Source organism: Schistocerca americana, chromosome 7 (genome assembly GCF_021461395.2).
Source record: "Schistocerca americana isolate TAMUIC-IGC-003095 chromosome 7, iqSchAmer2.1, whole genome shotgun sequence".
Classification (NCBI taxonomy): Eukaryota; Metazoa; Arthropoda; class Insecta; order Orthoptera; family Acrididae; genus Schistocerca; species Schistocerca americana.
Genome location: NC_060125.1, coordinates 102,609,696 through 102,632,982, shown reverse-complemented (window position 1 = coordinate 102,632,982; position 23,287 = coordinate 102,609,696). Strand labels below are relative to the sequence as shown.

General features: G+C 46.1%; 1 protein-coding gene across 1 annotated transcript in view; it reads right to left on the bottom strand.

Annotated features, from left to right (window-relative positions):
• LOC124622379 (protein white-like) overlaps window positions 1–23,287 on the bottom strand; it is a 247,111-nt gene that overhangs the window by 84,566 nt on the left and 139,258 nt on the right. Inside the window, exons 7-8 of the mRNA XM_047148067.1 lie at window positions 15,847–16,009; window positions 7,451–7,624 (exon numbers count right to left, since the gene is read on the bottom strand). Of these exons, the coding sequence (XP_047004023.1) occupies window positions 7,451–7,624; window positions 15,847–16,009 (337 nt within the window). The remainder of the gene's footprint in view (window positions 1–7,450; window positions 7,625–15,846; window positions 16,010–23,287) is intronic.

Here is a 23,287-nt window from a genome sequence, read left to right as displayed (position 1 = left end):
CGTTTAATTCTTCCTCACTTTCACTCAGGATAGCAATGTCATCAGCGAATCGTATCATTGATATCCTTTCACCTTGTATTTTAATTTCACTCCTGAACCTTTCTTTTACTTCCATCATTGCTTCCTCGATGTACAGATTGAAGAGTAGGGGCGAAAGGCTACAGCCTTGTCTTATACCCTTCTTAATTATACACTCCTGGAAATGGAAAAAAGAACACATTGACATCGGTGTGTCAGACCCACCATACTTGCTCCGGACACTGCGAGAGGGCTGTACAAGCAATGGTCACACGCACGGCACAGCGGACACACCAGGAACCGCGGTGTTGGCCGTCGAATGGCGCTAGCTGCGCAGCATTTGTGCACCGCCGCCGTCAGTGTCAGCCAGTTTGCCGTGGCATACGGAGCTCCATCGCAGTCTTTAACACTGGTAGCATGCCGCGACAGCGTGGACGTGAACCGTATGTGCAGTTGACGGACTTTGAGCGAGGGCGTATAGTGGGCATGCGGGAGGCCGGGTGGACGTACCGCCGAGTTGCTCAACACGTGGTGCGTGAGGTCTCCACAGTACATCGATGTTGTCGCCAGTGGTCGGCGGAAGGTGCACGTGCCCGTCGACCTGGGACCGGACCGCAGCGACGCGCGGATGCACGCCAAGACCGTAGGATCCTACGCAGTGCCGTAGGGGACCGCACCGCCACTTCCCAGCAAATTAGGGACACTGTTGCTCCTGGGGTATCGGCGAGGACCATTCGCAACCGTCTCCATGAAGCTGGGCTACGGTCCCGCACACCGTTAGGCCGTCTTCCGCTCACGCCCCAACATCGTGCAGCCCGCCTCCAGTGGTGTCGCGACAGGCGTGAATGGAGGGACGAATGGAGACGTGTCGTCTTCAGCGATGAGAGTCGCTTCTGCCTTGGTGCCAATGATGGTCGTATGCGTGTTTGGCGCCGTGCAGGTGAGCGCCACAATCAGGACTGCATACGACCGAGGCACACAGGGTCAACACCCGGCATCATGGTGTGGGGAGCGATCTCCTACACTGGCCGTACACCACTGGTGATCGTCGAGGGGACACTGAATAGTGCACGGTACATCCAAACCGTCATCGAACCCATCGTTCTACCATTCCTAGACCGGCAAGGGAACTTGCTGTTCCAACAGGACAATGCACGTCCGCATGTATCCCGTGCCACCCAACGTGCTCTAGAAGGTGTAAGTCAACTACCCTGGCCAGCAAGATCTCCGGATCTGTCCCCCATTGAGCATGTTTGGGACTGGATGAAGCGTCGTCTCACGCGGTCTGCACGTCCAGCACGAACGCTGGTCCAACTGAGGCGCCAGGTGGAAATGGCATGGCAAGCCGTTCCACAGGACTACATCCAGCATCTCTACGATCGTCTCCATGGGAGAATAGCAGCCTGCATTGCTGCGAAAGGTGGATATACACTGTACTAGTGCCGACATTGTGCATGCTCTGTTGCCTGTGTCTATGTGCCTGTGGTTCTGTCAGTGTGATCATGTGATGTATCTGACCCCAGGAATGTGTCAATAAAGTTTCCCCTTCCTGGGACAATGAATTCACGGTGTTCTTATTTCAATTTCCAGGAGTGTATTATTTCGAATATTAATACTTCATTCCTTTTGTGTCCAATTTCCGAGTTAATTTTCTATTTGCGCATATCTATGTCTTTCTCTCTTGTGTAGATATCTTCCGGAGGTTTTGCTTACGTGTGAATGCTCATCTGTTGATTTTGTGTAGTGATACAAATACGTTTATTGGGAGGAACAAAATGACGAAATTTTGAAACTATTGAATTCCTGTATACATTATGTTAGTACTCCGTCTTCAGGCGACAAGTGGCTCATCGGGAGTTATCAGCTTTCACATGGGACTTTCTTCTTCGGAAGACACCATACTTTCTTCGCCGATTCTGCAGATAACCTCCTCATTCCTCATCAGTCCACCAAATTTTCAACATCCTTCCACAACATCATGTCTCGAACGCTTCGATTGTCTTATTTTCGCCCTTTCCCACAGTAGTGATTCAGTACCACACAGGACGAGTCGAAAAGGACTTAACAATTTTTGGAATTATATAGAATTTTATTGAGATAACTTACATAATTGGTAGATGTCATTTTGTAGCAAACAACCTCAAGTTTACATAAAAGTGACAAGTTTCATTTTGGTTGAGGGGACTATCATTCGTGATGTGGCAAACACCCCACCGGTAATCAATTTCTTCCCACACTCGTTGTAGAAAATCGAGTATAACTTATAAAACGGCAGCGTAGGTTCTTTTTCAGGTCAGTTAAGTTGTTTGGTTTGCAGACGAAAATACACACGGTCTTTAATGAAACCCCTGAGACAGAAATCCTGTGGTGTAAAATTTGGGGCGCGGGGTGCCCATGCGATTGACCCTTCACCACCAATCCACTCACCTGGGAAGCGATTATCGAGAAAATATAGAACGTCCATGAGGAAATTAGGTGGTGCACCATCTTACTTATAATAAACCATCCCATCTCAGTTTTTAAGCATATCCAGATATACAGTGGCGACCTGTTGATTTATCATCTCTTAGTGACCAACCCATCTGAGCAAAGGAACTTGTGCCAAGAGTATATTGTAGGCCTACTTAGAGGTTCTTTAGCGTATTCGGTACGAAATTTACGTCGAACAACTGTTGCAGAGTTAGTTTCACGAAACCGAAATGCACAGCAATCACACTCCGCGCTAGTGAAAGTAATTTTAACCGTGCACTTCGGTGGCGCTCCTAGTGGCGGAATGGGGTACTGATGCACTACATGAATCAACCTTGAGGCTGTTTACTACAAGATGACACATCTACCGCTTCTGTTAAGTTACCTCCATATATTTGTATATCATTCCAAACTTCTAAAGCCCTTTTTGGCTCATCTTGTACAATGATGTTCTCCAAATGCACATTCTTAGAAATTTCTTCCTCAGATTAAGGCCAGTGTTTGATACCAGTATTCTGTTGGTCTCGATAGTCTTGGTTTTATATCCTCTTTTCTTTATCCGTCATGTGTTACATTGCTTCCACGGCAGACGAAGTGAAGGAATTCTGCTACCGTGCCTCCACAATTTTCATGTTAAGTTTATCGTAAACCTCGCTTCTCCTACTTCTCGTAAGTTTCGTCTTTGTTCGTTTTATTCTCATTTCATTTCCTGTAATCAGTATGATGCCCATTCCATTCGACACGTCCCTTAGTTCCTCCTCACTTTCAGTGATATTAGGAACGTCGTCAGCAAATCTTATCATTAACATCCTTTCACCACGAATTTTAATTCCAGTCTTGAACCTTTCTTTTATTTCCGGCATTACTTATTGTATGCGTAGGTTGAACAATAAGAGCCTGTCTTACCTTTTTAATTTAAGCACTTTGTCTTTGGTCTTCCATTCTTATTGTACCCCTCTTGCTTCTCGCACATGTTGAATGTTATCCGTCTTTTCCTGCAGCTTAATATTACTTTTCACATGATTTTGTACATCCTGCACCAATTTACAATGTCGGTCAGATACTATGATATTGTTTTTCTTTCATTATTATTCGCAATGTCAGAACTGCCTCGCTGCTGCCCTTACCTTTCCTGTGCGATAAGTTTAGAAACAGACATGTATGCTCAGTAGAGCGCTATGTTTCTCCAGTCGTAAACGGGACTATGCGGCTCTTGCATTCTATTCAGTCTGTGCCGGCCTTAGTGGCCGAGCGGTTCTAGGCGCTACAGTCTGGAACCGCGTAACCGCTACTGTCGCAGGTTCGAATCCTGCCTCCGGCATGGATGTGTGTGATGCCCTTACGTTAGTCAGGTTTAAGTAGTTCTACGTTCTAGGGGATTGATGACCTCAGAAGTTAAGTCCCATAGTGCTCAGAGCCATTTGAACCATTTTTTTTATTCAGTCTGTCAACACGCCTTGAATGGTCATCTCAGACTTTGACGGCGCTCGCATTGTCGTTTTAGGCGAGAACGGCTATCATTTGTCAACACAGGAAGGTCGGATGTTGAAGCGACGTCATTGCAACATTAAACGGCTATCGTGAGACAGAATTCAATGATGATCTGTTTCGCAGTGTTCAAAACCAGCTGATGACCTATGGCTTGCATTTAACCATAGAAGAAGGCAACAGAACTTCGCATTGCTTTTCTGGTAGGAACTGGGAGACAGTAAGCGACCATCTCCATATTGTAACTCTGACATATAAGCGTTCCTCAACACTGTGGTAAACAAATAAATTAGGCAAGGCATTTGTTCTGGACCAATGACGTATAGATCTCTCCACTGTGAAGAATTTCAGTGTGTGACGAAATAGGTGGACAGTGAATGGCCAGATGTCAAGTGTCCAACGGGCACAATGTTTGGGCAAGCGATCACCTTGCCATCATCAGCTCCGTTGACGAACTAATCGCCTAGGAGATGGTGCAGGGTTAATATCTCCACCCTTCCTCCACCCCGATTTGGCGTTCTGTATGTGGTCCACGCCTGGGTTCGGGTGTGTGTTCGGTGCTGGGACTCGTACTGCCTACAGAGTGCCAGGTTGTAGCGAGGATGGGAAAGGGGTTGATATTTAAGCACTGCGCCAGCTGCCAGGCAATCAGTTCGTCAAAGTACCTAACGACGGCAACATGATCACTTTCCAAATATTGTGACCGTTTTACACTTTCATCTGACCATTCCTGCATGAATTATTTCGTCATAAATTACGCTGGGAGAAACTGAAGCATCACAATTTCTTTGTGCTTTGATGATCGCCGTACAAGAGTGTTGAGGCACCTGATCAACATTTCAGGCATACAATTAAATGTTGGTGAACGGAGGAGGGTCAATCATGTCTCGGGGCAGTGTCATGTAGGGCCTACAGATGTCAGGCACCCCTCATCACTAATGAATGGTAAGATGATAGCTGTCCAGTATCCTGGGCAGTCCTACTGTAACATATTGGTGAAGTGAGAAGTCTACCGAGACCATAGTGCGGAAGGATAACGCTACTCCATCATTAACATCTTCCTCGAGAAGGCATGAGTAAAACAAATGTACCGGCAGACACGATCCTGACTCAGCGCGCTCAGGAAATCGTTTTATGCAGATATAACTAAAGCAGTATATTGTTTCACTTACAGTTTTGCAGCTCAGAGCAGGTACTCGCAGTTAGTTATGACACCAGAAATGATGTGCTTAGAGTTGATCATTTTCTACGAATAACACTCGGTGGACTATTCTTCTTCTGTACATGGCACCCACCTCCCAGTCTATAGATCATACAGAAAGCATTAATTGCTATTTTGAAGATTATCTGAATTGTCTGTGAACGTATCATCTTCATCTACATACACACTCCGCAATCCACCATACGGTGCGTGGCGGAGGGTTCCTCGTGCCACAACTAGCATCTTCTCTCCCTGTTCCACTCCTAAACAGACCTAGGGGAAAATGACTGCCTATATGCCTCTGTATGATCCCTAATCTCTCTTATCTTTGTAGTCTTTCCGTGTAATGTAAGTTGGCGGCAGTAAAATTGTACTGCAGTCAGCCTCAAATGCTGGTTCTGTAAATTTCCTGAGTAGCGATTCACGAAAAGAACGCCTCCTTTCCTCCAGAGACTCCCACCCGAGTTCCTGAAGCATTTCCGTAACACTCGCGTGATGATCAAACCTACCAGGAACAAATCTAGCAGCCCGCCTCTGAATTGCTTCTATGTTCTTCCTCAATCCGATCTGATAGGAATCCCAAACGCTCGAGCAGCACTCAAGAATAGGTCGTATTGGTGTTTTATAAGCGGTCTCCTTTACAGATGAACCACATCTTCCCAAAATTCTACCAATGAACCGAAGACGACTATCCGCCTTCCCCACAACTGCCATTACTGTTACGCCCAAATATTTAATCGACGTGACTGTGTCAAGCGCTACACTACTAATGGAGTATTCAAACATTACGGGATTCTTTTTCCTATTCATCTGCATTAATTTACATTTATCTATATTTAGAGTTAGCTGCCATTCTTTACACCAATCACAAATCCTGTCTAAGTCATCTTGTATCCTCCTACAGTCACTCAACGACAACACATTCCCGTACACCACAGCATCATCAGCAAACAGCGGCACATTGCTATCCACCCTATCCAAAAGATCATTTATGTAGATAGAAAACAACAGCGGACCTACCACACTTCCTTGAGGCTCTCCAGATGATACCCTCACCCCCGATGAACACTCACCATCGAGGACAATTGATTAATGGACTCGTGGTTCACTGGTGTAGAAAGTATACTTTGCACTCGTGTTAGCCGAAATCGCATGACTGCAATGTAAATATGGTATTGATGGGATCAAGATGGCGATTGTCAGCGGCCTGCAGGATCTCAGGCATCTTACACGACTAGTGCCCGAGAGGAATAACATATTGTATGGTCTGGCTTGCAGGAATGTACAACTACGTCATCTACCTTGATTCAGGAAATACGCTTGCTTGTAGGAAGACAAGTATCTTAGACGACACTGCGGCTACTTCTGGAGCACCACGGAGAGTCAGTAAGTGACCATTGTTGCAGCTTCGCTTGACGCGACAGCAGAGAGAGGTGTCCCCAACAACAACACTGGCACACGAATGGCACCAACGTCGTCTTTTCAGACGATTTCTGGTTCTACATACAACACTTCTACGCACAACACCGAGGAGAACAAACACCGCCATGTCCATTCATCATCCTCAAGTACCCAGCACATGTCATGGTGCTATAGAATGCTACTGGGCACATAAAAATGGCTCTGAGCACTATGGGACTTAACTTCTGAGGTCATCAGTCCCCTCGAACTTAGAACTACTTAAACCTAACTAACCTAAGGACATTACACAACCTGCGACCGTAGCTACTGGGTACACAACACGATCACTTCTGGTTTATGCCTTAAGGCCATTGGCTATGCCCTATCTTCGGAGCTCCATGACTCAGTCTTTTCACAAAATAAAACAAGAGCGAATGTTGATTGTGGTGTCCTGACCTATCTCGATACAGAGGTTGTTCGACTGCTGCCCTCACCACCACATTCTGCAGATATCTCAACCACTGACAATATCTGGTCATGGGTTACCTAGAGACGCCACCACTCACTGCGACTGATGAACTCTGGCGCATATTTCATGCACCATTTGTCATCCAATCTCAGACCAATGCTCGGTTGGGTTAAAACCTTGCTGCCGAAGTTAGCAGCTCTATGTACTGACTGTCGCACTCTGTGTACAAATCGCGTACAAATTTATGAACTATAGTTCCTGTTGTACTTATACGCACAATAAGTAAAATTTTGTTATCTGCAACCCCTCCTGTTGTTGCAATTTTAATGGCTAGTAGTGCAGATTTCACCTCGACCTATATGCTGACACTCAGAATGCTATGAAAGGTGTCGTCCTCAACGTACCATGGTCTGCAGCATGCGCATCTTGATGAGCACGGGCTCCTTGACGACGCTGAGCCAGGACCTCCAGAGCACAGCACGCATCTGGCCGCACCAGCCCGTCTTGTAAGGCGAGGAGCTCCGACCTGCCGCCACCAGCGCCACCACCTGCTCGTCGTCAGAGTCGCCGTTGGCGCGCTGGAAGACAACCGTAAGGAAACAACGTGCACAGTTCTTGGTCAACCACCTGTAATTCAGATACATAATTACAAATCCTGAACCATGGACCTTGCCGTTGGTGGGGAGGCTTGCTTGCCTCAGCGATACAGATGGACGTATCGTAGGCGCAACCACAAGGGAGGGGTATCTGTTGAGAGGACAGACAAACGTGTGGTTCCTGAAGAGGGGCAGCAGCCTTTTCAGTAGTTGCAGGGGCAACAGTCTGGATGATTGCCTGATCTGGCCTTGTAACACTAACCAAAACGGCCTTGCTGTGCTGGTACTTCGAACGGCCGCAATTTTTCCCGAGGGCATGCAGATTTACTGTAAGGTTAAATGATGACGGCGTCCTCTTGGGTAAAATATTCAGGAAGTAAAATAGTCCCCCACTCGGATCTCCGGGCGGGGACTACTAAACAGGACGTGGTTATCAGGAGAAGGAAAACTGGCGTTCTACGGATCGGAGCGTGCAGTGTCAGATCCCTTAATCGGGCAGGTAGGTTAGAAAATTTAAAAAGGGAAATGGATAGGTTGAAGTTAGATATAGTGGGAATTAGTGAAGTTCGTTGGCAGGAGGAACAAGGTGAATACAGGGTTATAAATACAAAATCAAATAGGGGTAATGCAGGAGCAGGTTTAATAATGAATAAAAAATAGGATTGCGGGTAAGCTACTACAAACAGCATAATGAACGCATTATTGTGGCTAAGATAGACACGAAGCCCACGTCTACTACAGTAGCACATGTTTATATGCCAACTAGCTCTGTAGATGATGAAGAAATTGATGAAATGTATGATAATGTAAAAGAAATTATTCAGATAGTAAAGGACGAAAATTTAATAGTCATGGTCGAAGTAGAGAGGACATAAAATGTAGACTGGCAATGGCAAGGAAAGCGTTTCTGAAGAAGATAAATTTGTTAACTTCGAGTAGAGATTTAAGTGTCAGGAAGTCGTATATGAAAGTATTTGTATGGAGTGTAGCCATGTATGGAAGTGAAACATGGACGATAAATAGTTTGGACAAGAAGAGAAAAGAAGCTTTCGAAATGTTGTGCTACAGAAGAATGCTGAAGATTAGATGGGTAGATCACATAACTAATGAGGAGGTATTGAATGGAATTGGGGAGAAGAGGAGTTTGTGGCACAACTTGACAAGAAGAAGGGACCGGTTGGTAGGACATGTTCTCAGGCATCAAGGGATCACAAATTTAGCATTGGATGCAGCGTGGAGGGTGAAAGTCTCTGAGAGAGACCAAGAGATGAATACACTAAGCAGATTCAGAAGGATGTAGGTTGCAGTAAGTACTGGGAGATGAAGAAGCTTCCACAAAATAGTGTAGCATGGAGAGCTGTATCAAACCAGTCTCAGGACTGAAGACCACAAGAACGACAATAACAAATCTACATCACACATCGACGTGAAGACGTCAGGATCCACAGGAAAAGCCTATACAACATCCCTGAAAGCTAGTGAAGACGGTGAAAATGTGTGGATGGGTCAAGAGCAGCAGTGCATTTCGGAGGGATCACATCAGAAACACTCGAGATTGAGACTTGTCTCAGACAAGAGAATGCTCTCTCATGTGTTCTCTTCAATGTCTTCATACCGATAGAGAAAGTAATAAGGGAATTTAGGCAGTAGGAGTGGGCTGTACAAATTGGTGACAATTACAGTTCTCGCTTATATAGATGATGTAATCCCAGTAACTGAATCACGTCATGGGTCGAAAGAAAAGTTCCAGAAAAACATCAGCTACGCACAGGAGGTGCAACTAAAGGTGAATCTAGACAAAACAGAGATCATGCAATTGAGAAGAGGACAAGAGCAGTGACAATTTCTTGAGATGTAAGGCTTAACGCTCAAGTTGTTCAACGGTTCAAATACTCGTAATCTTGGTTTACCAGTGGTGACTGGATAGAAATGGACATCGAGGAGAGAAGAGCAGTGGGAACGAAGTGTATGTAGTCCCTCAGGGAGACGCTTAGTTCAAATTTAGTATCAGTGAACATTAAGATGAGAATTTTAACACTGTGATATGCCCAGCAATCAGTATGGCTCGGAAACCTGGAGCATGACTAAACGAGAAAAAGAAAAACTATTACTATTTGAGAGCAGAGCAATGAGAAAGATATGGAAACCGGTCTTAGATAAAAGAGAATGGAAGAGGAAAAAGAGCGAGGGACTCTACCTTTTGATGCAACAACCAACCGTCCTAAAGAAGCCGAAGAGAAGAGCAAAATAATCCAGTGGGCCTGCCTTGTATCTCATACGCTAGAAGAAAACCAGGTGATGAAGGCACTTTACAGAAAACCAAACATCAGACGTCGCATAGGACGACGAAGGCAGCACTGGATGCACTATCTGGTGAAGAACCTGGCAGGCCTGAGAACTGAAGACAGCTGGAGGAACCGAGCAAAAATCACAAAAGATGGAGGCAGTTTCTGGAAGCAGCGCCCGGTCTGCAGGCCTGTGATTCCTGGATATGTATGTATTCTGTAGATGAGTAATTACGTGCCTGATTAACTATAACACAAAGTACTCTTCTCTTTGCATGCTAATTGCCAGAAAGTCGTTTCATTATCTCAAACCGGTCATGAGATACGAGTAATGGTATAAATATTTCAGTTTTCGTGCATCAGTTGCGCGTGTGAGTAGAAATGACTCGATCTGTGGATAGATGTAGATCTACTCCAAAATTTAAAGAAAAATCAATATTTTAGCTGCATTTCATATACAACACTGTGTGACTTAAGATGCACCAAGAGATCTACAGCAATGACGCTAATTTATTGCAAACTGCACAGAAACTTAGTCACCCCAGGAGACATATAACACCACCACTAGCCCTGATAATAGCCTGGCCTCATTTTGGTGAGGAACAGAGGCCACAATTTTTTTCCAGTAGGGTATATCAATCGGAAGCCAATCGTTGATGATCAGATACGGTAGAGCTACCATGTTGCAGGGATGGCGATGCTACGTGTCATCCACTGTTCCAAACACACCCACACATTTTCTATGGGATTAAAATCAGTTGATTTAGCGAATCAGCAGAGGTGTAATAGGTTGCCTGACAGTTCATCAAACGTGGAATGCTGGCTCCTGTGTGTACGCAGATAGTTTCATCCGCAGCATAGTCATCATGAAGATCTACACTGTCCAGTCACTTTAATGTGTGCACTTCTTATGTTCGACGGCAACGTGCAATGACCACTCAGACGACAAGTGGCAGCACTAGCAGTGGAGGATGTACAAAGCATGTTGGCGGCGGGTAGGGGCCGAAAACAGTAGTTGTCGTAATGTGGAAATGGAGCGACTTATCTGACGTCCAAATGTTCATTGGCTTTCGGGCCAAAGCTGAAAGCATTTCCGAACTGGCTAAGTTAAAAACGGTTCGCATTCCGCCTTGGTTAAAGTACATGGTTCATGGAAAAATGGTTCTCTCCAATGGCCGTAGATGACATGGGTGAATAAAGACCGCGGTAGTGTATACAGGCGAACAGACGGTCAACTGTCGAGCAACTGGTCGCCCAGATGAACCAAGGAACTACCAACATGTCTCCTAGACGACTGCTCAGCTAAAGTTCTGGTGTGGTCTGCACAGCAGACACCTGATTTGTGCACCCATGCTGACCAAGTTGGAGTTTGCACTGCGATACCACCATAGAGGGGGCGACAGGTGGTCCTTTCAGATGAATCACGTTTTATGCACCATTGGACTGACGGGCATTGTCATGCACAGCGTGAAACCTCTGAAAGCAAACACCCTGCGACAATCGTCAGTAACGTGCAGCTGGAAGGCATTCCCTGGGCGATCTCGTCATTCTGGAAGGCAGAGTGGTAAACACAAGTATGCATGCATCTTTCAGTGCTCTGTCGATCCCTATACGCAGTTTGTTTTTCCTTGGCACCTTGGCCTCCGCCAGTAGATCAATGCAACGTCTCACACGGCTCACAGTGTACGTGTGTTGTTCGAAGAGCACCAGGATAAGTTTACTGTATCGGCCCCTGGTCACCAGACTCCCTGGATTTAAGCCCAGTCGAGAACCTGGATGACCACCTCGACCGGGCCGTTCGCCCCATGGATCCTCAGCCGAGAAACCTAGCACAGCATCCAACGGCACTGAAGTCCACGTGGCTCCACATTTCCGTTGGTACCTTCCAGAATCTCACTCTCTCTTCATGCACTTCGCGTAGCGGTCTGTGACGCAAAAGGTGGTCATTCAGGCATCTGGTAGGAGATCAAACTAATGTGACTGGACAGTGTAGAAGAATGAGCAGCAATTTGCCACCCAAATATTAACTTGAATAATCTGGTTCTAGTTCTCTGTAACCAAGAGTGACCCAGAGCCACTGTACGAGGAGCACAGCCCACAGTATCACACCACTTCCTTCCCCTCAGTGCACGCCTCACACCATTTGAAAAAAAGACAAAATCTCAATTTATCGGACCACCCTGCACGCTTCCAGTCACCTGTAACTATGTTTCTATGTTGCTGAAGTCGTACAATTTTATGTGGCACTCTGACCAATGGCCTTTTGCGGGGTACCCCACACCAAATGTCCATTTCATGCAGCACCCTTCACAACGTTTGCTCTGTAACTAGTTGAGATGGACATTCATGCACTGACAGCAGGCCGGCCAGAGTGGCCGAGCGGTTCTAGGCGCTACAGTCCGGAACCGCGCGACCGCTACTGTCGCAGGTTCGAATCCTGCCTCGGGCATGGATGTGTGTGATATCCTTAGGTTGGTTAGGTTTAAGTAGTTCTAAGTTCTAGGGGACCGGTGACCTCAGAAGTTAAGTCCCATAGTGCTCAGAGCCATTTTTGAACTGACAGCAGGAATTTCTCTCAGGTCTGAAACCGACTGCCATTGGTCCCTACCAGCATTATTTTTATGACCACTGTTCTTACACCATGTAACATGGTAGTGAGTTGTTCACCGGCCCTTGTAAGAACGCTGAAGCGTCCACGCTGGTACACCAACAGATTGGCAGCTTCATTCACGGTGTGTTCGTGGGCAGGTTTGAACACGAGAGCTCCTTGCTGATATTCTGTCCCGTTTGCACACAAAATGATCTTACATCGCGGATTTTGTGCAACCGACTGGCACATACACACCATCTATGTCATAAGTCACATTAGTAGTGGGCAGTCACACAACCGCCTGGTAGCATGTGTAGAAAATAACGTGGCCCCAACCTGCACAAAAGGCATGGTAGGGGAGGGGAGAAATGTAGTGCTGGAGGTTTCACTGCAAGTGGGCACCACATAGTAGGGGAACTGTAGTTCGACAGCTGAAGGCTGGGCGCAAAAAGAACAGCTAGAAAGTCTGCAAATGATTGTGTTAACAAGTAATGCCAGGACGGCCAGTAATTCGATAAGTCACCCATTTACTATCAAAAACCGCACTGGGTTACAGGATTATGATAAAAATTACCAGTCAAGGAGCGACTTACTTTCACCTGAAAATGGTTCAAATGGCTCTGAGCACTATGGGACTTAACATCTGAGGTCACCAGTCCCCTAGAGCTTAGAACTACTTAAACCTAACTAACCTACGGACATCACACACATCCATGCCCGAGGCAGGATTCGAACCTGCGACCGTAAAAGTCGCGCGGTTCCGGACAGAAGAGCCTAGAATCAGTCGGTCACCACGGCCGGCTACTTTCACCTGACTTGTAAACATCTTTTCACGTCAGTAGAGAGTTCTCAATAACACTTACATTTTTCTCTTGTTATCATGTTAAAATTTGCTCCTTTCGACAAAACACATTGGGATGTACTCATCTTTGCTTTACTAACATACCAACGCAGTTGCAATTGCGACACAACCCCGAAACAGTGTGTTATGAAACGAACAACTGAGGACAAGTGAGGTCAACAGGTTATCAAAAGCACATTTTATGTGTAAAGTAAACATAAGATTTCTACACTTACGTTGTTGGAAACCCATAGTAATTCTCATTTCCCCAAGCTATCGATGGCCGCTATAAAAATTAAATTATTTCGTTGAAGAAATCTGTAGATACTGGCACATCACAGTAGATAATAAAGTTTCACATGTTAACTGTGTAGAAAAATACTCTTCTCTTTGCACGCCATCATTTGCCAAAACCACGTTTCATTGCCTCAAACCGTTCATGAGGTTCAGTTGACGTTATAAATGTTTCACTTTTCCTGTATCATTTGCCCAGGTGAGTGGAAAAGACTAATTGCGGATAGATGTATATATCTCCCGAAGTTAAAGAAAAATTCAATATGTTAGCTGCATTTCATACATAGCGTGTATGATCTAACATGCACCAAACGTATATAGTGAATCTCATTTTCCGTTGCAATCTCATTTTCCGTTGCAATCTGTTTTTATTTCAGCTGATGGATTACTTCGAAATATCTCAGCAACTTTAATAATTAAAGAAATAACAGGCAGTCCGCCATGAAGCTGACGAACGAGACCAGAACATGCGCAGAAATTCATTATTTTTAACAAATAGTTTCTTTAGTACCGTGTGAAAAATTTCACAGTTGCTAGCTTCGACACGTCGACGTTTCCGGAGTACAGTTGCGCTGAAGGAGACGAAGAATGTTTCGTGCACAGTGGATGCAGTACGTGAATGCAGACCAAAGGCGTCCTTCCCATCGGACCAAAGAGATAACTCGCCCAGTGCTGAGAACAAGAATGCGTTTCTGCGCAAGTTACACTACTGGTCATTAAAATTGCTATACCAAGAAGAAATGCAGATGATAAACGGGTATTCATTGGACAAATATATTATACTACAAGTGACATGTGATTACATTTTCACGCAATTTGGGTGCATAGATCCTGAGAAATAAGTACCCAGAACAACCACCTCTGGCCGTAATAACGGCCTTGATACGCCTGGGCAATGAGTCAAACACAGCTTGGATGGCGTGTACAGGTACAGCTGCCCGTGCAGCTTCAACACGATACCACAGTTCATCAAGAGTAGTGACTGGCGTATTGTGACGAGGCACTTGCTCGGCCACCATTGACTAGAAGTTTTCATTTCGTGAGAGATCTGGGGAATGTGCTGGATAAGGCAGCAGTCGAACACTTTCTGTATCCAGAAAGGGCCGTACAGGACTGGCAACATGCGATAGTGCATTATCATGCTGAAATGTAGGCTTTCACAGGGATCGAATGTAGAGCCACGGGTCGTAACACATCTGATATGTAACGTCCACTGTTCAAAGTGCCGTCAATGCGAACAAGAGGTGACCGAGACGTGTAACCAAAGCACCCCATACCATCACGCCGGGTTATACGCCAGTATGGCGATGACGAATACACGCTTCCAATGTGCGTTCACCGTGATGATGCCAAACACGGATGCGACCATCATGATGCTATAAACAGAACCTGGATTCATCCGAAGAAATCACGTTTTGCCATTCGTGCACACAGGTTCGTCATTGAGTACACCATCGCAGGCGCTCCTGTCTGTGATGCAGCGTCAAGGATCTCCGAGCTGGTAGTCCATGCTGCTGCAAGCGTCGTCGAACTGTTCGTGCAGATGGTTGTTGTCTTGCAAACGTCCCCATCTGCTGAGTCAGGGATCGAGTCGTGGCTGCACGATCCGTTACAGCCATGCGGATAAGATGCCTGTCATCTCGATTGCTAGTGATACGAGGCCGTTGGGATCCAGCACAGCGTTCCATATTACCCTCCTGAACCCACCGATTCTATATTCTGTTAACAGTGATTGAATCTCGACCAACGCGAGCAGCAATGTCGCGATACGATAAAGGGCAATCGCGATAGGCTACAATGCGACCTTTATCAAAGTCGGAAAGGTGATGGTACGCATTTCTACTCCTTACACGAGGCATCACAACAACGTTTCACAAGGCAATGCCGGTCAACTGCCGTTTGTGTATGAGAAATCGGTTGGAAACTTTCCTCACGTCAGCACGTTGTAGGTGTCGCCACCTGCGCCAAACTTGTGCGAATGCTCTGAAAAGCTAATCATTTGCATATCACAGCATCTTCTTGCTGTCAGCGAAATTTCACGTCTGTAGCACGTTATCTTCGTGGAGTAGTAATTTTAATGGCCAGTAGTGTGTTTTGTGCGAGCTGTACCAAGGGCAAATTGATGGGCGAGTAATATCTTGTAGCGCAAACTTATGAGTAAAGTAATTTGCGCTTGCGCCGCGGCAGCCCTCACCTGGCCGTTGCAGACCGCCACCTTGGCGCCGGGCGACCGCTGGAAGTTGTCGCAGAGCAGCTCGATGGTGCCGCGGCACTCCGCCTCCTTCTCGGGCACGACGGCCAGCAGGTGCAGGAAGAAGTCGGCCGGGTTGTAACCCGCCGGGCAGGTGGCGCCCATGCTGCGACACAGGGCAAGCAGGCGCTCTCACACGGTGCTCACACAAGCCTCATCGGCTGTCTACAAAATGTACGAGACTACTCTGGTGTGAACACCACCGGTAAATGACAACGGAAAATGGCAACCGAAGGAGTTCCGGAGATAGAAGAAAAGTACCGGCGGAAGTAAAAATGGTTGAAATGGCTCTGAGCACTATGGGACTTAACTTCTAAGGTCATCAGTCCCATAGAACTTAGAACGACTTAAACCTAACTAACCTAAGGACATCACACACATCCATGCCCGAGGCTGGATTCGAACCTGCGACCGTAGCGGTCCAGACTGTAGCGCCTAGAACCGCTCGGCCACTCTGGTCGGCGCGGAAGTAAAACTCTGAGGGTAGATTGAGAGTTGCGCCTGGAAAGCTCAATCCGCAGAGCTGTTATCGGTGAATGATGAAGCTCTCAGCTGTGAGTCTGGGTCTGGCATTCAGCTTTAACCTTCCCAGAAGTTTCAGATCAGCAAACACTCCACTGTAGAAATTTCCTGGCAGATTAGAACTGTGTGCCGGACCGAGACTCGAACTCGGGACCTTTGCCTTTCGCGGGCGAATGCTCTACCTTGTCTCCTACCTTCAAAACTTAACACAAGCTCTGCTGCAGGAGGTACTGGCAGAAGTAAAGCTGTGAGGACGGGCCGTGAGGCGTGCTTGGGTAGCTCAGTTGGTAGAGCACTTGCCCGCGAAAGCCAAAGGTCCCGAGTTCGAGTCTCGGTCTGGCACACAGTTTTAATCTGCCACGAAGTTTCATATCAGCGCACACTCCGCTGTAGAGTGAAAACCTCATTCTAGATTCCACTGTAGAGTCAAACTAATACCAAAGGACTGGATTCTTGCCGCATCCCAATGTGACAGAGACGCGGAAAGCACAGTGTAGAGGATGTTTGGATTTTCCCAAAGAAAGCAGGTGTTGACAGATGTGAAAATTACCGAACTATCAGTTTAATAAGCCATGGCTGCAAAATGCTATCACGAATTCTTTACAGACGAATGGAAAAAAAACTGGTAGAAGTCGACCTCGGGGAAGATCAGTTTGGATTCCGTAGAAATATTGGAGCACGTGAGGCAATACTGACCTTACGACTTATCTAAGAAGAAAGATTAAGGAAAGTCAAACCTACGTTTCTAGCATTTGTAAACTTAGAGAAAGCTTTTGACAATTTGGACTGGAATGCTCTCTTTCAAATTCTAAAGGTGGCAGGGATAAAATACAGGGAGCGAAAGGCTATTTACAATTTGTACAGAAACCAGATGGCAATTATAAGAGTCGACGGGCACGAAAGGGAAGCAGTGGTTGGGAAGGGAGTGAGACAGGTTTGTAGCCTCTCCCCGATGTTATTCAATCTGTATATTGAGCAAGCAGTAAACGAAACAAAATAAAAATTCGGAGTAGGTATTAAAATCCGCGGAGAAGAAATAAAAACTTTGAGGTTCGCCGATGACATTGTAATTCTCTTAGAGACAGCAAAGTACTTGGAAGAGCAGTTGAACGAAATGGACAGTGTCTTGAAAGGAGGATATAAGATGAACATCGGCAAAAGCATAACGAGGATAATGGAATGTAGTCGAATTAAGTCGGGTGATGCTGAGGGAATTTGATTAGGAAATGAGACACTTAAAGTAGTAAAGGAGTTTTGCTATTTGGGGAGAAAAATAATTGATGATGGTAGAAGTAGAGAAGATATAAAATGTAGACTGGCAATGGCAAGGAAAGCGTTTCTGAAGAAGAGAAATTTGTTAACATCGAGTATAGATTTGAGTGTCAGGAAGTCGTTTCTGAAAGTATTTGTATGGAGTGTAGCCATGTATGGAAGTGAAACGTGGACGATAAATAGTTTGGACAAGAAGAGAATAGAAGCTTTCGAAATGTGATACTACAGAAGAATGCAGAAGATTAGATGGGTAGATCACATAACTAATGAGGAAATATTGAACAGAATTGGGGAGAAGAGGACCTTGTGGTACAACTTGACTAGAAGAAGGGATCGGTTGGTAGGACATGTTCTGAGACATCGAGGGATCACCAATTTAGTATTGGAAGGCAGCGTGGGGGTAAAAATGGTAGAGGGAGACCAAAAGATGAATACACTAAGGAAGGATGTAGGCTACAGCAGGTAGTGGGAGATGAAGACGCTTGCACAGGATAGAGTAGCATGGAGAGCTGCATCAAACCAACAGACTACAACAACAACAACATGTGTAAAGCTGCAGCTAAATTAGACAAAACTACCCAATCTGGCAATGCTCGGCAATTGCTAAACATCTACGGTAATTGGATATTCATCCTTATCTCCTTCTCCACTCTATAAATCTGCTCCCCCCCCCCCCCCCCCTTCTCTTTGTCCATCTAGTCTCTTTCTCTCTCTCTGTCCATCTCCTCTTCCCCATTTCCCTCTCTCTCTCTCTCACTCTCCCTATTTCCTCCTTCCCTCTCTGTATGTCATTTTCCTCCCTCCCCCCCCCCCGTCCCTTCCCATGTCTGTGCGTCTCCTCTTCCAAATCTATCCTACCTAAGGCCTTCTTTGGCAACGGCCTTGCGCAGTGGATACACCGGTTCCCGTCAGAAGTTAAGCGCTGTCGGGCGTGGCCGGCACTTGGGTGGGTGACCATCCGGGCCACTATGCGTTGTTGCCATTTCTCGGAGTGAACTCAGCCTCGTGACGCGAATAGTAGCGGCTCCGGTCGAAGAAAACCATCATAACGACCGGGAGAGCGGTATGCTGACCACACGCCCCTCCTATCCGCATCTTCAGCCGAGGATGACACGGCGGTCGGATGACCCCTATGGGACACTTGCGGCCTGACGACAGAGTGATTTTTTAGGGCCTTCTTTAATATTATTGCGAGAAAAACCTTGACTGAGAACTTGTCGCTAGAAATTAGTGGGTAAATTGGTTGGCATCATTGGTATACAGACTATGACATATACTATTCCAGCTGCTGGGTCTATGATAATAGTTTCATAACATTATTTTGCATAGTTTTCATCTGCAAACTGATAGGACTGTGGGATTATTGGTAGTTGGAAGCTCAAATGTTAATCGTGTTATGCGGCCCCTTAGGGACATCGCTGCCAGGAGGGAAAGAGAGCCAGTGTGCATTCCGTGCATACTGGACGGCGTCATTCCACATGTGTAACGGGTCTTTCCGGATGCCATGAAGAGCACAGTATGTAGGCAACTGCATGTGGTGGCTCACATCGGTAGCAATGATGTGTGTTGCTTTGGACTGGAGCGGCTATCAGAAGTGGTAAAGGCTACCAGTCTTGCTTGCCATATGAAAGCAGAGCTCACCATTTGCTGCATAGTCTACAGGACCGATTGGACCTCTGGTACAGAGCCTAATGGAGGGTCTGAATCAGTGGCTCAGACGGGTGCGCAACCGTGTAGGCTGCAGATTCCTCGACTTGCACTAATAGAGTGGTTAGGTTCCGGGTTCCGGTAAATAGGTCGGGGGTCCATTAGACCCAGGAGGCGGCTACACGGGTAGCAGGGGCTGTGTGGCGTGGACTTGGCATTTTTTTAGGCCGACGGTCTCGGTGAAATACAAAATGAGCTTCAGTCTCAAAGGGTGCAAGCCGAACACAATAAGAACGTAGATCCAGAAAACATCGGCATAACAGTGTAGGGGATGTACTAGAGCTTCAAGCGCTAATAAAAAGCACTGATGCCCAAATCGTTACAGGCACTGAAAGCTGGCTAACGCGGGAGACAAGCTCAGCCGAAATTTTTGTAAAAGACTTATCGGTGTTCAGAAAGAATGGGCTAAACACAGATGGCTGTGGCGCGTTTGTTCCAGTTAGAAGTATTTTATCTTGAAGCGATGTTGAAGTAGATGGTTCCTTTGTGTTAGTATGGATAGAGGTCTTTCTTGGCAACCGGAATAAAATAACAATTGGAACCATTTACAGACCACCCAACTCAGATGATACATCTACATCTACATATATACTCAGCTAGCCACCAAGCGGTGTGTGGCGGAGGGCACAATTCGCGCTAAAGTCATATTCCCCCCCCCCCCCCCCCTCCCTCTGCTCCACTCGCGGATCGCGCGAGGGAAAAACGACTGTCTAAACGCCTCAGTACAGGCTCGAATTTCCCTTATCTTTGAATGGTGGTCATTGCCAGATTTGAAAGTTGGTGGTAATAATATATGCTCTACATCCACGGTGAAGATCGGATTTCGAAATTTAGTGAACAGCCCCTTCTGTTTAGCTCGCCGTCTATCTGCAAGAGTGTCCCACTTCAAACATTCTATGAGATTTGTAACGCTCTCGTGATGGCTAAATCTACCAGTCACGAATCTTGCCGCTCTTCTTTGGACCTTCTCAATCTCTTGAATCAGACCCAACTGATTTGGGTCCCACACAGACGAACAATCCTCCAAGACTGGACGAACCAACGTATTGTAAGCTATTTCCTTCGTTGAAGGATGGCATCGCTTCACGTTTCTACCAATAAACCACAATCTAGAGTTCGCCTTACCCGTTACTTGTATAATCTGATCATTCCATTTGACATCATTTCGAATAGTCACACTCAGATACTTGACGGACGTTACCGCTTCCAAAGACTGGGCATTTATTTTGTACTCGTACATTAATGGGGATTTTCGCCTTGTTATCCGCAGTGTGATACTACTTTCCTGTAGACTACAGCATCATGACTACAGCATCACTGGCAAACAGTCTAAGGCCGTTGTCAATACCATCAACCAGATTGTTTATATAAATCGTAAAAAGCAGTGGACCTATGACGCTGCCCTGGGGCACACCTGAAGTTACTCTTGTTTCTGTTGAAGTCACTCCCTTCAGGACGACATACTGCTCTCCGTCTGTTAGAAAACCTTCTATCGAACCGCATATGTCATCGGATAGATCGTAAGCGCGCACGTTTTGTAGCAAGCGACAGTGCGGAACTGAGCCGAACGCCTTTTGAAAGTCGAGAAATATGGCATCAAGCTGGGGGCAGGTATCCAGAGCCTGTTGTATATCACGCACAAAGAGAGCCAGCAGTGTCTCTCATGACCGCTGTTTCCTAAAACCGTGCTGGTTTCTGCAGATGAGCTTCTCAGAGTCTAGGAAGGTCATTATGTCTGAACACAAAATATGTTCCATGATTGCTGAAAGGTTCAAAGAAGACCTGAGTCATGTCAAACATGTACCCGACTCATATAATTATACCTGGTGGTGACTTCAATTTACCCTCGAAAATACATGTTTAAATCCGGAAGCAAGCGTAAAATATCATCCGAAATTGCGCTGAACGCATTCTCTGAAAATTATTTCGAGCAGTTAGTTCACGAGCCCACTCGAATATTAAACTGTTACGAAAACACATTTGACCTTTTAGCAACAAATAATGATGAGCTGGCAGCAAAACGGATACAGGGATTAGTGAACAGAGGGTTGTCGTGGCGAGACAGCGTATAGCTCTTAGATCTAAGAGCAATACGCAATCGCTTGCATGCATTTCTACATGTCGACCTGCATGCCAATACAATTCGACATCCAGCCGATGTTGTAACTCTCAGATCCTCTTCTGCTGGACGGCGCACATCGACATAACCACGTCGCCTCCATGAGAACCATTAGCGTTGCCTAACCACCATCTTTCCTGTCATACAATCTCGGAGTTTGCGATAACCCAGACCGCCAGCACCACCATCCCACGCACCTATGGCTATCGATGTTTTCACAGTGGATTATGACTGGTTATCTCTTTTATATATATTTTTATCACAGACTGAGATAATGCTATTTATAGCAATCACTTTATATAATACAGTACTGGCCATTAAAATTGCTACACCAAGAAGAAATGCAGATGATAAACGGGTATTCATTGGACAAATATATTATACTAGAACTGGCATGTGATTACATTTTAACGCAATTTGGGTGCATAGAGCCTGAGAAATCAGTACCCAGAACAGCAACCTTTGGCCGTAGTAAGGGTAGAGCCACGGGTCGTAACACATCTGAAATGTAACGTCCACTGTTCAAAGTGCCGTCAATGCGAAGAGAGGTGACCGAGACGTGTAACCAATGGCACCCCATACAATCAGCATGGCGATGACGAATACACGCTTCCAATGTGTCACCAAACACGGATGCGACCATCATGATTCTGTAAACAGAACCTGGATTCAACCGAAGAAATCACGTTTTGCCATTCGTGCACCCAGGTTCGTCATTGAGTACACCATCGCAGGCGCTCCTGTCTGTGATGCAGGGTCAAGGATCTCCGAGCTGATAGTCCATGCTGCTGCAAGCGTCGTCGAACTGTTCGTGCAGATGGTTGTTGTCTTGCAAACGTCCCCATCTGCTGACTCAGGGATCGAAACGGGGCTGCACGATACGTTACAGCCATGCGGATAAGATGCCTATCATCTCGACTGTTAGTGATACGAGGCCGTTGGGATCCAGCACGGCGTTCCGTATTACCCTCCTGAACCCACCGATTCCATATTCTGCTAATAGTACTGCCACTGGTAAGCGCTATGAGTGTCGTTTGCGCAACCACGTCATTCCAGCTCTCCAACATCGTGGATATGTGAGTGGAATAATATTATGCAAGGTGGCTCACCTCCGCACATTGCAAATATAGTTACGCAGCTGCTGAAGCGCCATTTCGGAAGTGCTAGAATTATCAGCCGCCATTTCCCTACAGCCTGGCCCTCCCGATCACCTGATCATAAACTGTATGACATCTGGCTGCGGGGCTGTCTGAAAAGTGTTGTGTTCAGTGTTCCGATTGCAAACTTAGCTGCACTGAAGGCATTACGCAACACATTCTGAACGTGACTCCGGAAACACTTCGATCAGTTGTGGAATATGCTGTTTCTCGATTTCAACTTGTTACAGAAAACGGTGGACAGCATATAGTTCATGTTTTGCGCCAGTGACACGGAAATTAATAATCCGATTTGATTTTGATTGATGCTTTTCATGTTTTTTTTTTTGGCTTCAGGACAATTAAAAACCGATGTGATTGATGCTTTTTATACGGTTTTTAGCCTCAGAACAATTAAAAACCGATGTGATTGGTGCTTTTTATGCGATTTTGGCCTCAGGACAATTAAAAATCGATTTTCCTCATCCGATGTGATATGACCTTGCCGTGGTGGATGGGCTTACGTATCTAACAGTATCACACCTGTACACCCCTGCATACTGAGTAGTACAGTTTTGTTAACGTCAAACGTACAACTTAAGCATTGTTGTATGATGTAGTCGACCAC